Below are 16,746 nucleotides of genomic sequence, written 5' to 3' on the forward strand. Positions count from 1 at the left end.
AAAGTTTCTTGTTGAGGCGTCGGATGAGCCGAAGGATAAAATGAAACTGGGGGCACGAGCAGCTTTGAAAAAGGGTACAGCGGTGCTGCTGGAGGGAGAGGTCGAGTGTGTTCATATGGCGGCGCATGGCACTGAGTGTGGATTTCAGAATGTGACGGGAACAGCAGTCCGAGAAACGTTTTATGTCCCGGAGATACCTGTAATCCTGGGTGGGTTCGAAACATGAGCGGTGGAATTTCAGTTGAAATCCACGTGGGGTAAGTCGGAGATGGAGACAGTCACTGAGAAAGGAGATGTGGCTGTGAAAGCGGGTTTTAGTAAACACCTTGTCAAACACCAGGAGGGAAATGGAAAGCAAGGAAGGTGAGCAGGGCAAAAGAGAGATATGGAAATCTTGTCGCAGAGAGGAACAGAACTTCTTCAAGGAGGTAGGCATTTCTTGAAGAGCAGTGGCAGTCAATTAAACACAGAGATAAAAACAAAAAAACTGCGGATGCTGGAAATCCAAAACAAAAGCAAAAACAGAATTACCTGGAAAAACTCAGCAGGTCTGGCAGCATCGGCGGAGAAGAAAAGAGTTGACGTTTCGAGTCCTCATGACCCTTCGACAGAACTTGAGTTCGAGTCCAAGAAAGAGTTGAAATATAAGCTGGTTTAAGGTATGTGTGTGGGGGGGGCGGAGAGAGAGAGAGAGAGGTGGATATGAGACCAGAACTCTTCAGCCAGGAGAACAAGTCCTAGTGCTGTTGCCACTGCAAAAAGATTGTTTCAGGGCCAAATTTAGTGGTCACTGGGTGGCCAAAAGGATCAGTGAAGTAAATTATTTGATCCACACCCCTGGCCGGAGAAAGAAACATCAGTTATGTCACCTTAATATGTAAAGAAATATCACAGCCTAGGCCAACTGTAAGTATTTGCAAAATGATAGAAATAGCAGAGGACAGCTAAGTGTCAGATGAGGAGGAAGGACTGGAGGACCCCCAGGTCAAACCCCTGGTTGTTAGGCTGGCAAACACAGAAATACTGGAAAATGTAAATGCCCTCTTGATCCATCTAGTAGAAGATCAGCGGAAGGGTATAGCCACTAGGGCATAAAGGGTTGACAGATGGGATATGCTAATGTACGATGGAGGTCATGATGTACCACTGACATCAGTCAGTCATGTGTTAAACTCTCGAGAGAAAGAGGCTGGAATCATGCCTAGGAGAAACATGCTTACCCTGTAACCTGTTTAGATGTAGCACTAACAAACAAATGTTAAGTAGATACCAGGGTATGTCGACAGTCTGCCTAAAAACAAAGTCCCATGCTTAGACCCAAAGTAGAAGAACACATCTCAGAATGTGGTGGCAGCAGTGGAGACATCGATGTAAAAATCATATTGGTGTTATGAAAGGAACCACAGAGGGAAGAAACCTTTGAAAGCACCTTGTAAAAAGTCAGCAGAAGAAGGAGGCACACTGGAGAGAGGTAACGATGACTGTACCAGGTGAGCAGTCGCTGCCCTTACCCTGCCCATTTGACTGCCTCAAGGGACCTCAGAGAGGCCAGCAGTGGGAGTTATGGAAGCGCCATTTTCTCCAGTACCGAGCAGCATCGAGTCTTCACAAGAAAGAGTAAATGCTCCAAGTTAGTTCCTTTTATGCATTAGGTCCAGTAGCAGATACAATTCTCCTAGAGCAGGGTGTGCAGGAGTCCACCGCGGACTTTGAATACATTCTTAAAGTCTTTGACAACTACTTTAGCCTCAAACAAAATTTAGTGGTCGGATGAGCACATGTTAACCAGCGGTCACAACAACCTGTAGAATCGATTGAATTATTTCTTACTGGCATATATCACCTGATTGGTTCTTGTGGAAGGATGTGCTAATCCATAATCACAATAGTTGTGGATGTCTGGGATAAAAAAACTCTCCGACATTCTGCAGACTAAAGATGATCTTACTTTGGACCAAGTAGTCCAGTGTGCTAGGCAGGCCAAGCTTAGAGCATTTAATCAGGATATCATTTGGGGCAACTCCAAAGCTTCTCATGACTCCATAGCTTGAGTAGGCCCACGGGCAGCAGCCCCGCCCATAAGACAGCCCATCAAACCAGCCAAAAGGGTAGGAAACTCCATACTGGCAGCCATTCTTCTGGAGGAGGGTGAACAGCCAGAAGTCATGGTCCACATTGGTACCTATGACTTAGGTAGGAAGGGGAGAGGTCCTGAAAGCAGATTTCAGGGAGCTAGGAAGGAGATTGAAAAGCAGGACCTCGAAAGCAGTAATCTCAGGATTACTTCCAATCCCACATTCTAGTGAGCATAGAAGTAGGAGAATTGAAGAACTGAACACTAATGTGGGAGTGAGGGCATCAGATTCTGAGGCACTGGGACCAGATCTGGGGCAGGTGGGACCTGTGCAAAAGGGAAGAGCTGCATCTTAGCAGGGCTAGGACTGACATCCTCACAGAGAGATTCAATAGTGCTGTTGGGGAAGGTTTAAACTAGATTGGCAGGGAGATGGGAAGCTGAGAGGGAGCTCAGATTCAAGGGAAGCAAACCTGGTAAAAGGAAGAAGAAAGCAAAAATAGAAGACAGATGAAGCATAGGCAAGAATCAGATAGGATCAGAATAGAGAATCATGTTAAAAGGCAGAATTAAAGGCACTCTATCTGAACACACATAGTATTTGCAAAAAGGTTGATGATTTGAATGCACAAATTGAGGCAAATGGTATGATTTAATTCACATTATGGAGCTGCGGCTATGGAGTGATCAAGATTGGGATTTGAATATCCAAGGATATTCAGCATTCAGCAGGGATAGGCAAAAAACGAAAAGGAGGTCAGGTAGCACGCTTAATCAGGGACAAGATCAGTGTATTAGAAAAAGATGATCTTAGTTCGAAGGATCAAGATGTAGAATCAGTTTGGGTGGATCTAAGAAACTGCAAGGAGCAGCAAACATTGGTGGGAATTGTACATAGGACACCAAACTGCAGTGGTAACGTTGGACACGTGGGTATAAATCAGGAAATTAGAGAGGCATGTAACATGGGTACACAGTAATAATGGGTGACTTCAGTTTACACATAGACTGGGTTAACCAAGTCAGCACTAATGATCTAGAGGAGGAATTCTTGAGGCAGAATTTTACGACCCATGGGCAGGCAGGTGCCCGACCCGATAGGGGGTAAAATAACACACGAACATCCCGACATCATGGTGCACTCGCACAATATTTCACTTGCCGGGCGCGAGTGGGTGCCAGAACCGCACCCACCATTAATTAACAGGCCACTTAAGGCCATTAACAGTCAAATTGACACTGATTTTTCATTGCTCAGTGCGATTTTGCACTCATTACACAGGCAAAACGGGCAGGTGGCCAGCTGACATTTTCCAAAACCTCATCTAGGGGCCGGAAAAAAGGGTCAGCAGCATTGCCAGTGTAATTAGTGACGAGTTTGGTAGATAGTTTGCTGCTGGTGATTTATTGGTACTTGGCACTTCATCTCTGTTTAGGGCTTCATTGTTAGCATTTCCAGGCTTCATTTCAGGTCTCCTTGGTATTTGTAAGGCCCCCGGAGGGTTCAGACTGTGCAGACCCTTCTAGGCATCAGACAGCCTTCTGTTATCCTGGTAATGGGGATTGTGATCTTGACTGGTGGCACCTCCTCTGAGGAGGAAGAGAGGGGCAGAAGGGAGAGGAGGCCAGGTGTCCCAGTGCAGCTTCCAGGAGAGAGACCTGTGAGAGGAGAGGCGCAGGCACAAAAGGCACAGGGCCAGTAGGAAGTCCAAGGCAGAAGGGGCCGCAGAAGATGCAACTATCCTGTTGCCAGGGTTTACAGTCTGCGATGCAGTTACCTCAATATGTCTGAGGTGCAATGCCGAAGGAGGTGCCGCCTCTCAAAGGAGACTGTGACCTCCATTTGCCAGATGATTGGGCCTGAGATCAACTCCCACTGTGTGGGTGGACACCCCATGCCAGTGGCTCTGAAGGTCATGACAGCCTTCAACTCCTATGCCTCCAGCTCTTACTCGGACTCAGAGAGGGATCTTTGTGGAATCTCCCAATCAGCTTTCCACAGTTGTGTCAAACAGGTGACAGAAGCTCTGTTCAGGTGGGTACTGACCTTTATTCTTTACTGTACGGATGAGGCCAGCCAGATTGTGAGTGAGTCAGAGGCTTTGCAGCGATTGCTTGGTTCCCCCATATCCAGGGTGCCATCGACTGCACACATGTGGCCATCAAGGCTTCAGAGGGTCAATCGGGTGCCTTCATCAACAGGAAGGGATGCCACTCGATGAATGTGCAGATAATGTGTGACCACAGGAAGTCTGTGCAAAGTATCCTGGCAGCTCCCATGACACGTATGTCCTCAGACACTCCCAGGTGCTGAGGTTCTTCAGTACTCCAGCCCGACTGGATGGATGGTTGTTGGGTGATAAGGGCTATCCATTGAATAGGTGACTCATGACGCCTCTCTACCACCTAAGAACAGAGGCAGTGAAGTGTTACAATAGAAGTCATGCTTCCACAAGGGCGGTGGTAGAGAGAGCCAGAGGTCTTCTGAAGATGCGCTTCTGATGCTTGGACCATTCAGCGGGAGCACCACAATACCCCCCAGAGTGTGGCTGCATGCTGCACTCTCCACAATCAGGCACTGGCAAAGGGGGAACCCAGTGGAGGAAGAGGATCTTGACATAGCTACACAGGCCACAGATGATAAGCCCAGTAGTGAGTCAGAAGAGGAGCACAGTGAGGAGAACGATGAGGGTGTGGAGGCAGACTTTGGCAACCCCAGGGAGACAGGAACACCAGGGATGTTTTGATCCAACACTCCTTCAGTTAGGCTGCCAAAGATCAGCTTTAACCACATGCCAAGGCTGCCGCCTCCATCCCAGATGTCTGAAATGACCCTTTCATTTGAACACAAAGAACGCTCAGTGCCTGTGCAATAAAGTTCAGAGCCAATTACATCAAACATTACATACTGGCGTAACCCACACCAATATAATAAAAAGGTGAAGCGTACTCAGGCCATGATGACAAAAACAAAATTTATCTAATTTTGACAGTTCCAAACTATTTACATAAACTTCGCTGATCTTCATCCCCAGACCAGTATAGATAAAGTAAACATAAATGAACATAAAATCACCCGTGACCTGTCCCTTTTGTGCTCATGGTGCCTTTAACTTACGTTGCTAAGTGCTATGTCTTGGTGCCCCCCCCCCACCTTGCTGGCACCAGCATTGGAGACAGCCTGCTGACTCTGCTGTCTTGTTGGCCTTGATGATCTTGGCAGTCGTCCTCTGGCCAATGGAGCCTGTTCTGGCCTCGCCTGGGAGGGAGTGTCCTGTTCCACGGCTGGCATCTCCTCAGTCATCACAGCCTCATCAGATGCAACAGTCACTGGTGGTGGGGCAGAGGAGCTGCTGCCATCATCCAGAGCACCCTGAAAGGAGCCCGCAGAGACAACAAGCAGTTCGTGTGCCAACGTTAGGTCGCTCCGGCCTCCCTGCTCACCATTGATGGATGGGCACCTAGCTGGGATACTGGGTGCCTCATCCATCACTGACCACCTGAGATCATTGCCTATGAGAGGGCTTGCAGGTCGGACTGCAAACCCAGGAACCCCTCATTCTGTCACTGGAGCTGCCTCTCCATGAGAGTCGCCACTCTCTCAATGGAGGACCAATGTGCTCAGCCATGAGGATCAACGCAATGCTCACGCTCCATATGGACTCCTCCATAACGGAGACCATGGCAATGATCTCCGATAGGTCCTCCTGCACATCTCGCTGGACATCCAGCATCTACCACCTAATGGATGACACCAGAGGCTCATCATCAGCCTTCGACTGAGCATCATCCTGGTCCTCAGCAGTCCTCCGACTGCCAGCACCCTGAGCACTCTCTGCTTCCACCTGCACCTCAAGCAAGTGTGAAGTGTCCTCGACAATGTGCACCGAGATACTAGCCGCCGAACCTACGCCCACCGAGGTGCTGGTATTTGCGTTGGTGCCTGCTTCAAAGAGCAGGTGTGACAGGTGCAACAGAAGCTCGGTGGTCCTGCGGTGTCAGGGTAGCCCTTTGGGGTCCGCAGAGCGAACACCTGCTGGAAAACCTAAAAAGAAAAACAAGGACATGTCATTAGTTAAAGTCACCACACTGTCACTGCGCATACCAGGTACCCTGGTGAGACAATGGGGATCTGCATCATGGTGCTATCATCTTCCAATGATCAATGGGGACTCCAGGTTCGAGGCTCACATCAATGAAGACCCTACACTAGAATGGCACCACATCATGGCTGCTCACCATTACTACCACCTCCTCCCATGCCCTCTTGGTGAGGTGCAGTGGCTTCCTCCTCCCATTTCTGGGGTCGAGGGCTCCAGGAGGATGGCGAGGTACTCGTCAGAAAAGTGGGGGGCCAAGTGCCCACCCGACTTACCCTCCTGCCCGCTGTGTCCAGCCGCACTCAACTCCATTTGGAACACTGAACACATTTACTTCCATGCACCCTTCCAGGGGCTTCCTGGACCAGTTTTAAACCACCGCCATTGGACCCGGCAGCCGACAGGCCCCCGCCCCTTCCTAGCCTGTGCGGAACTGCGTTTCACGCTGGGCAGGCCTTAATTGGCCCGCCAGAGTGAAATTGCCATCGAGGGCCAATTGCAGGCAGCGGACCATTTCCTGGCAGCTCGCAGGCCTGCCCGCCATGCCTGCCCGACGACCTCAACATCCTGCCCTTGGAGTGTGTACGAGATTGGTTTCTGGAGCAGTATGTTGAGGAGCAAACTAGGGATTGGGCTATTTTGGAATTTGAGTTGTGTAATGAGAAAGGGCTAATTAATACCTTGCTGTAAAGAAGCCTTTGGGAAACAGTGACCATAATATGATAGACTTTTGTATTAAGTTTGAATGTGATATAGTTCTGAAACTAGGGTCTTAAATCTGAAGAAAGGAAATTATGAAGGTATGAGGGGTAAAATGGCTATGGTGAATTGGGAAAATACACTAAAAGATTTGTCAGTAGACAGGTAATGGCTAATATTTAAAGAAATACTATATGACCTACAACAGATATACATTCCTCTAAGGCACAAACACCCAAAAGGACAAGTAAATCAGCCATGGTTAATAAAGGAAGTTAGATATTGCATTAGATCAAAGGAATTGGCTTATAAGGTTGCCAGAAAAAGTGGTAAGCCTGAGGATGGGAGCAATTTAGAACCCAGCAGAGGACCGAGAAACTAATTAAGAAAGGGAAAAGAGAATATGAATGCAAACTGGTGAGGAACATAAAGGTGGACAGTAAAAGTTTCTTTAAATACTTGAAAATGAAAAGATTTGCTAGGACAAAAGTGGGCCCATTACAGGTGGGGACAGGAGAATTTACAGTGGAGAACAGAGAAATGGCAGAGAAACTAAACAGTTGCTTTGCATCTGTGGAAATCTCCCAGAAATATGAGGAACTGAGGAACTAAAAGAAATTAGTATTAGTGAAGAAGTAGTAATTGAAAAGTTAACTAGATTGAAGGTTGATAAATCCCCTGGACCATATGAGCTTTATTCTAAAGTGTTGCAGGAGGTGGCTAGAGAGATAATAGATGCATTGGTGGTTATCTTTCAAAATTCTATAGATTCTGGAAAGGTTCCTGCAGACTAGAAAGTAGCAAATGTAACCCCACTATTGAAGAAGGGAGGAAGAGGGACAACGGAGAACTACAGATCTGTTATTATAAAGTCAGGAAAGTGTTAGAATCTGTTACTAAGGATGGTGATAACTGGACAATTAGAAAGGAATGATAAAACTGGGCAGAGTCAACATGGATTTATGAAAGGGAAATCATGTTTGACAAACTTGTTAGAGTTTTTTGAGGATGTTACTTGTGGCATAGATAAAGGAGAACCAATGGATGTGGTGAATTTGGAGTTTCAGAAGGCTTTTGATAAGGTCCCAAACAGGCAGTTAGTAAATAAAATTAGAGCACATGTGACTGGGGGAAATATATTAGTATAGATTGAGAATTGGTTAACAAACAGAAAGAGTAGGAATAAACGGATCATTCTCAGGGTGGCAGGCTGTTACTAGTGGGTCAGTGCTAGGTCCACAGCTGTTCACAATCCATATAAATGACTTAGATGTGGGGACCAATTGTAATATTTCCAAATTTGCTGATGACACCAATTTGGGTAGGAATCTAAGTTGTGAGGAGGATGCAAGGAGGCTTCAAGAGGACTTGGACAGGCTAAGTGAATGGGCTAGAACATGGCAGATGGAATATAGTGTGAATAAGTGTGAAGGTATTCACTTTGGTAGAAAAAAACAAGAAGGCAGAGTTTTTCTTAAATGGTGAGAGGTTGGGAAGGGCAAGTGTCCAAAGGGATTTGGATGTCTTTGTTCATGAGTCACTAAAAGTTAGCATGCAGGTGCAGCAAGCAAATAGGAAGGCAAATGGTATGTTGGCCCTCATTACAATGGGATTTGAGTACAGGGGTAAAAATGTCTTTCTGCAGATGCATAGAGCCTTGGTGAAGACCTCACCTGGAGTACTGTGCATGGTTTTGGTCTCTTTATCTTAGGAGGGATATATAAGCCATAGAGGGATTGCAACGGATGTTCACCAGATTAATCCCTGGGATGGCAGGATTGTTTTATGAGGAGAGATTAGGGAGACTGGCTCTGTTTTCCCTAGAGTTTCGAAAAATGTGGGGTGACCTCATTGAAACTTACAAAATACTTACAGGGAGTGACAGGGTAGATGTAGATAAGATGTTTCCCCTGATCAGTGAGTCTAAAACCAGGGGACATTATCTCAGGATAAAGATTAGGACATTTAAGACTCAGATGAGGAGGAATTTCTTCACTCAGAGAGTGGTGAGTCTTTGGAATTCTCTACCCCAGAGAGCTGTGGAAGCTCAATCACTGAGCGTATTCAAGACAGAAATGGATAGATTTCTGGAGGCTAATGAAATCAATGGATATGGAGATTGTACTTGAAAGTGGTGTTGAGGTAGATGATCAGCCATGATCTAATTGAATGGAGGAGCAGGCTTAGTGGGCTGAATTTTTTATTATTCATTCATAGAAGGCCAGCATTTATTGCCCATCCTTAATTGCCCTTTGAGAAGGTGTTGGTGAGCTGCTTTCTTGAACTACTGCAGTCCAATTGATGTGGGTACACCCACAGTGCTGTTAAAAAGGGAGTTCCAGGATTTTAGCCCAGTGACAGTGAAGGAACGGCGATATATTTCCAAGTCAAGATGGTGAGAGGCTTGGAAGGGAAATTCCAGGCGGTGGTGTTCCCATCAATCTGCTGCCCTTCTCCTTCTAGCTGGTAGCACTTGTGGGTTTGAAAGGTGCTGTCTAAGGAGGCTCCCTGAAGTGCATCTGAAGAATGGCCTACTCCTGTTCCTATGTTCCATTTTGAGATGCTTGCGTTGTGATGCAAAAACTCAACTTAGATTTTGGGATGTGGACATCACTAGCTAGGCCAGCATTTATTGCCCATCCCTAACTGCCCTTTATCAGGGCATATTGCTGTGGGTCTGGAGTCTCATGTAGTAGGGCAGGCCAGGTAAAGTCAGCAGATTACAACAATCTGCAATGGTTTCATGGTCATTATCAGTCTTTTAATTCCAGATTTTAATTGAATTCAAATTTCACCATCTGCCATGGTGGGGTTTGAACCCAAGTACCCAGAGCATTACACTGGAATACTAATCTGGTGACAATACTGCCATTGCCTCCCCCAGCAGGAGGCATAGAATGCTTCCAGTGTGGCAAAACTGGACATTTCAAGCATTTCTGCAAATTCAGCAGTTTTAATAAAAGACGAAGACCAGAAGGTATTTATGAAACACATTCCATCCAAGAAATGGACAGTCAAGAAACAGACCAATCTACACAGTTCGTAGGAGAAGTTGATAGTCCTAATGCAGAATATTGGGCAGTTACAGTACAAGTTCAAGGTTTCGATACTACTTTTAAAATTGATGCAGGAGCTGCTGTTAACATATTAGCAGATGACCTTGACTGACTTCAGCCAATGAATCTTCATCTATCAGACATCATGTTACAAGGTCCGGGTGGCATATACCTTCCAATCAAAGGCAGGATTATTGCTCCTCTTCCCTACAGGGGGCGACAGATTGTTGATTCTCTCTGTGTTCTTCACAATCAACATATTCCCTTATTGAATGGCAACTTTCCATACTTCTCGGAATCCTTGCAAAACAGATTATGCCCACCATTTGAACAACTCACTGTCTTTCATGCAACAATCTTCAACCTTTTATTTAGAAACAGTATTAATTCAGCCTTCAGAAGCTGAGGAAGTTTATACACTCAGCAGTAAGTTATTTCTTTCACAGAGACACCATCCACTAGACCCAGGGCAGAGATTGAAGTTATGAATCTCTCAGTTCTTCACAAGCTATAACCAGAGGTGATGGATATCGAAGGTACTGCAGCAGACAGTGACCATCCCCAGGAAGACCTGTGGGACCTGAATTGGCACTTCCCAGAGAGTGATGAGGAAGAATCCCTTGCAGTACAGAATGATCTCTTGGTGGTTTTGGAGGTCCTAGAGAATGATTCTTCCTTCCAATTGATGGATGCACTTTATGAAGTCTCTGTTGTCTTTTTAGAGAAGTCAACTTGCTTTTCATGGCTGAGCAGCATTCAGGTCTAAGTTCCACTGAATCTGCCAATGTATTGCTTACTTTATCTCCTGTTGTCCAAAAAGAATCTTCCAGAGAGGATGCTTTACCTGAGTGCAGGTCAGAGTCCAGAGTGGATCACATTGCTCAAGAGCTGGTACAGTCCAAGGATGTAAGTCAATTGACACCTATACTTCAGTCCCAGCTGAAAATCTTCTTTCCTCCAGTGCTGTAAGTTAGCACAGAATCTTTAGCACCTCTGAAGCTGCAGAATCCTGTACAACGATCTTGTCTCTGAATTGATTATCTGCAGAAAATTAGTCTCATTACAGAAGATGAGGATGTCATGTCTCCAGATCCTCAGCAACTCTTCCCATTACCCATAGTTGAGCAATCTGATACAGAGAGAAGTGTGGCTCTCTTATAATGCCTACAGACAATAGACAGTCTTACCAAAATATCATTGATAAATTATCTCTCCTTTTCCTGATAGTCTTACAGGAAGTTGGTCATTTTTTTCCTTCATTGTCTACGTTCATTCAAATCTCAGATCTTCAATGGCTTTTCAGTCTTTGATACAGCTTTGATAAAGCTAGGATTCCTAGAAATATGCCAACATCGCCACTCAATAGGGTATATGTTATGTTACGGACCAAGATGGGAGGAAGGTGCAGTTAGCTCTAGTCCCACTTTTCCACAGGCCATGACAATGATTTAATTCACCCACAAGTTATTAAGCAGTCAAAGTACTTAACCTGTTCCAGTTTTAAGGTTCATCATCGAGCCAACACCTGGATATTCGATTACAATAAACCTCACAACCTGCTGTGAACCCTTCGCTTTACAAGAACCTCACTTCAATATTAAATCATCGAATCCACTCAAAAAATCACAGGGTTGCCACATGAGAGACTGGAAGTTGTAAATCAGAAACTGAATTAACTGTAATCCATAAAAATGCACCATCTGTATCTGTATCCAATCTTTGTGTGTATGTGTGCGTTTGTGTGAATTGAAGCACTCAAAAGGAAATTAGAGTGAACTAGGTGAGTTGCTCAATCAGAGGGCCAGTGCAGATGTGATGGGCCAAATGGCCTCCTTCTGCACCATAATGATGCCATGATTCTGTGATTCTGTGTACGTGTGACATTGTGTTAATTCAGGGTAAGTGTGTGAGAATAAATAATCTTTATTTTAAAACTCATGAAAGCTTGCTGCTGAAATATTTAATTAGAATACACACTCCAAGAGTAAGAAAAGACACCTCTTTTACCATACAAAACATATTCATTATGGGTAGGAAGAGAGCAAATACATTCTGTCCATGACACACCTGTCTTTCAAATAAAGATAATCAAGCTCTTGCAGGAACAATTACATTCAGCCTGACTGTTTCTGGGTCCTTTCCAAGGTCCTCAATGAAACTCAGGCTAACTCTCCATTTAGGGATTTTAAGGTGTAATGAATGGAGTTCCCAGGACAGACCATGACCTCCCAAAGATACATTCCCTGGAATATGAAGAATTTGGACGTGCCCATCCACCACCAGGATTTAGGACATTTCTTAAACAGGACAGAATGCTAGGAAAACAGGGGCCCAATTTTAACTCTGTTTAAGTGAATAGGTTTTGAGGGAACTAAAAATTGGGCCTTTGGTTTCAATACAAATGTGGAGGGCCAGCACTCCAACCAGGCTTTAAGGGCCTACTTCCTGCCTGGCCCTGGCTGCAGCCATCCTAAGGAGGAGCTCTCCCACCACAATGATGGCTTGACTGCCAAGGGGACTTTTTCATTTAAAAGTTTAAAAAGTTGCAGAGTGGGTCCCTTCCTCTCTCTCTCTTTCTCGCTTGCTTATCGAGAAAGGCAAAATCCTGCTTCTTTAGTGCTGGGAACGGCCTCCCATTGGCCCTATAGCTTCAAGACCCCACCTGACATACTTAATTTGACAGTGAGCCCGTACTTTGGCCACATTAATTGGCCAATTCAGGGAAAAGCATTGAGTCTTTCACACAGGGCAAAATTTAATGCCCTTCCTACGCCAAGGTGAGTTTGGAGGTTGCGGGGATGGGTGGGGGCATATATTCAGGTGAGAGGGGGTGGGCTGGGGACCAAGCTGACTTCCCACATCTGCCTTGATTAAGTCTATGATGGGAAGGCTCTTGGACAGCCTTCCCGTCCTGACGGCAATTGACACCCTTAAGTGAGCAGTTGCCATGGGAAGGCCCAAAAAGCAAAACCCTGGTCTGACTGAGGGACCCGACATCAGGAAGGAGGATGCCTGTTGAGGACCATTCCCTTGCCCTTTTCTCTGACACCCCAGTCCCTTCCCAGCCAACAACCCCCTCCCCATGACCCCATTCCACCCTCACTCACCAGGGCACTGACTGTCTCACTGATCCTGGGCCTATGGTGAGTGCATTGCCATGAGCAATTCCTCCGGTGATGCTTTTTTAAAATTTATTCACTGGATGTGGGCTTTGCTGGCTGGGCCAGCATTTATTGCCCATCCCTAATTGCTCTTGAGAAGGTGGGTGAGTTGCCTTCTTAAACCGCTGCAGTCCATGTGGTGTAGGTACACCGACAGTGATGTTAGGGAGTCCCAGGATTTTGTCCCAGTGACAGTGAAGGATGGTGAGTGACTTGGAGGGGAGCTCCCAGGTGGTGGTGTTCCCAGCTACCTACTGCCCTTGTCCTTCTAGATGGTAGTGGTCGTGGTTTTGGAAGGTGCTGTTGAAGGAACCTTGGTGAATTCCTGAAGTGTATCTTGGTACACACTGCTGCTGCTGTGCGTCAAGGTTGGAGCGGATGAATGTTTGTGGATGTGGTGCCAGCAGCACCTGCAGCAGAGTGGGGGGCAGGGAGGTGGACAGGATTCCCACCATGGAGTCCTTGATCCTGGGGAAGGCCCACTGCTGGCCAGTTAAGTGCCTGACAGCATTTAATATGGCAGGCCTTCCCTAAAGGAGGTGACGAGGGCCTCGAGTCACTTCTCCAGCCAGCGGATGAGACCCCCGTCGCCTGGATTACATCAGTGTGGGCTTGTGACCCCCATTTCACCCTGACATATGGTCTCATAGCCTGAGGGGAATATCCTGCCCAGAGTCATAGAGAAAGATTGTAAGCTAGGTGATCAAAAGTTTGGCCAAAAGCTGAATTTTCTGGAAATTTTTATAAGTGGAAAGGGAGGAAGAGAGGTAACTTGGAGTTTATGGAGGGGAGAAGGTTGCAAGTGATGTGCACTTTGGGGACACCTGCTGGTAGGAACTTGCACTGTTGAAAAGCACTAGTCTCAAAACTGTACATTGGAAATGTGGGGATCTGTGTACAGGAGAATACCAGTACTTGAATTACTTTAGCGCTGCAGAGGCCACACATTGTTTTGCTATAGTGCACTGTACCACCACTCACCAGATCCGATGTGGCCCACATGGCATGCCCTCATAAGAAGGGGACCCTTGTGGATGATGCTGTTTGTGCTGGAAGCCTATGAAGTAGCACTGTCTTGATGTCACACAGCCCAACCAGGATATGTAAGCATGAATGTCAAAGCAATTGTATTTGCTTGTTACTCTGCAAGCAACAATGGCTCATCTGCAAGATGGGCCCTGTACTGGTGTTATTTAAAAGGTCACGTACTCAGATTGCATATAAGGCAATATTTAAGAACTTCTGTTATAACAAAGTGCAGAAAGTACTCTGGAGTGTTTTTGGAGGTGTTATGGTGAGTTCCAGGTTTTGGCAGGGAGCATTGCTGCTCAGGGGAAAGGCAAATCATTTGGTGACCTGTCCATAGAAAGGGTCCAACAAGTTTTGGGGCAGCTGTGATAGTACCTCTGAGTCTGCAGCACAATAATGAAATAGAGCAGAGGTTGCAGAGGTGGTATGCTCTGTGCAATGCCCTCTGCCAACTTGGAGATAGACACTTTTTTGCCCCTTATCAGTGACAGGCCAGCCAATACACCCCGTAGTTTGGTGTGTATGTCCATCAACCTTCTCCCCAATGGTTTCCATCAAAGTCCTCTGTAGCAGAACTCATCCTCTGGTGAACTGGTAAATGAACCAACCTTTATCCCTGGCCTGGCTGCAGCTCACTTATGCCTGGATGACTCACCATGTGCAGATCTCAATCCTAGACTTGCCTGTGAAGTATGTAAAGTATCTGCGCTGGTGGCTGTGAGTATCAGATCAAGAGACAATGCCTCTGGGTCAGTGCTGCTCTCTTTCCTCCTCCTGGGGCTCCTATGGCTCAGCAGCCAGAAGTTCTTGGATGTCTGAAAACAGGAAATTAGAAGGGGAAAGTTGATGTGAGGGAAGAAGGTTGAGGTGGGAAGCAAAAGCTCCATGGTCACACCATTTGTAGCTTGCTCATCATTCCAGTTAGCAGGATGAGGATGAGCTGTGATTTGAGAAGGTCATAAGGAAGGAAAATCAATGCTCTCAGTGATGTTGGATGCCACAGGTCCAGTCACAGCTGGCATCATAACACTGCAAACCATATCCTCCGTAAGACACTTGAAGTGCAGGTGTTCTTGTCTCTTGCCTGCTCTTTCCCTTCTATTATGTTTCACCTTGTACTGCAAGAGAGACAGCAGATGGTCAGTGATTGTGCTGCACTGTGTTTATGTGATGTGCCTGTCATGACTGAATAACTGGAGGTATGTGGAAGCAGCGAGAGGTGGGTATGAGACAGGTAGCATTGGAAGGTGTGCGAGAGTGAGGTGGAATCTCTGAATGTTAGACATGAATCCTAAGCATCAAAGAGTGCTGCTGGATAACTATTGGGAGTGTGCTGCATTAAGCAGTGTGAGAGGCTGGTGTTGGAGTGTAGGAGATATTTTGTCAAGATGTGTTCACTGACCTTGACCACCTAACTGAGATCATTAGATTCTTGAAGTGTAGCTTTCAAGTTCTTGGTTTCAGACTCCAAAGGTTGACCCTCTGAGTCATCAGCTCCCACTACCTTATGAAAGAAGTCCTTCAGGGCCTCCTGCCCCATCCTCCAACCCCACTCCAGTGGACCCATGGTGTCTCTCCTCCTGCCCACCACCAACACTATTTTCTGTAACACCGCATCTGATGTTTTGGAATCTTTCTTCTGCCCTGGCAATCTCTTTTTCATCTTTTAATTTCCAGCAAGCTTATTCATTGCAGTTTCCCTTTAAGAATGACATTCTGTTTTTAGAGTGCTTCCTGCTTCATGTGGTCTCAGTACAACAATCTCTATCTCCCTGCTGAGTGCAGAGGCCGCCAGCAGTAAGAAACCCACTCAGCCTCATGCAGCAATCGTAGTATTGAGGTGGGAGCACTAGATTTGCATGCTCCCCATTTCCAACAAAATTGGCGCAGGCAGGTCAAGAATCACTGTGCCCAAAATATGAGCCAAATGAATTTTTAGTTCCTTGTATCTGGTTAAAAACCAATTCCATAATGTCTCAAAAATGTATAATTTTTGTTTTGTAATTTTATCATAGGAGTGGTTGGAATTTCAATCCGTGTTTTTAAAAATAGGATTTCATTGCTTTCATTATTTTAAAATTTATATCTCAAGGATGTTTTCAGGATATTGAAAAATTACATTTGAATGCGTTTTCCAGATAATTATGACACAGATTTGAAAAGGTTAAACCATGGAAAGGAACAAATGGATTGAATTTGTGTTGTATTTTATTGGTAAAGCCTTTGTACAGAATTCCATTCTTATAGACATTAATCCTTATGTTATTGCTTTTGTTATTGATTTTGTGAATGTGTTAGTACTTTGGGTACAACTATTGTACAGCATAATATCAACTCTAACAGTTAGAGGCTTTCAGTTTGTTGCTATTTTCAGTTACTTACTGAGTTTCTTAATAACTGGCAGTAAACTGTACCAGGTCTTTAAATACTCGGCTCTGAAACCATCTAACGATACCAATATCAAAGGTGGCTGAGAAAACCTGAAATTCAAGGATCACAAGTTAGATTATTTCTGTATAATTTACAACAGTGTAATAAAGAATACATCATGCCTTTTTCTCAAACTAAATTCAATAGCAAACCTAATATGCTGGTCGTATTGTTCAAGGTCATCTAGTAAAAAGAGT

General features: G+C 45.5%; 1 protein-coding gene across 1 annotated transcript in view; it reads right to left on the reverse strand.

Annotated features, from left to right (window-relative positions):
- The window catches only part of LOC121277748 (venom phosphodiesterase 2-like), a 166,531-nt gene that overhangs the window by 124,187 nt on the left and 25,598 nt on the right, over nt 1-16,746 (reverse strand). Inside the window, exon 5 of the mRNA XM_041187387.1 lies at nt 16,502-16,599. Coding sequence (XP_041043321.1) covers nt 16,502-16,599 — 98 coding nt within the window. The remainder of the gene's footprint in view (nt 1-16,501; nt 16,600-16,746) is intronic.

This window comes from Carcharodon carcharias, chromosome 5, assembly GCF_017639515.1.
Source record: "Carcharodon carcharias isolate sCarCar2 chromosome 5, sCarCar2.pri, whole genome shotgun sequence".
NCBI lineage: Eukaryota > Metazoa > Chordata > Chondrichthyes > Lamniformes > Lamnidae > Carcharodon > Carcharodon carcharias.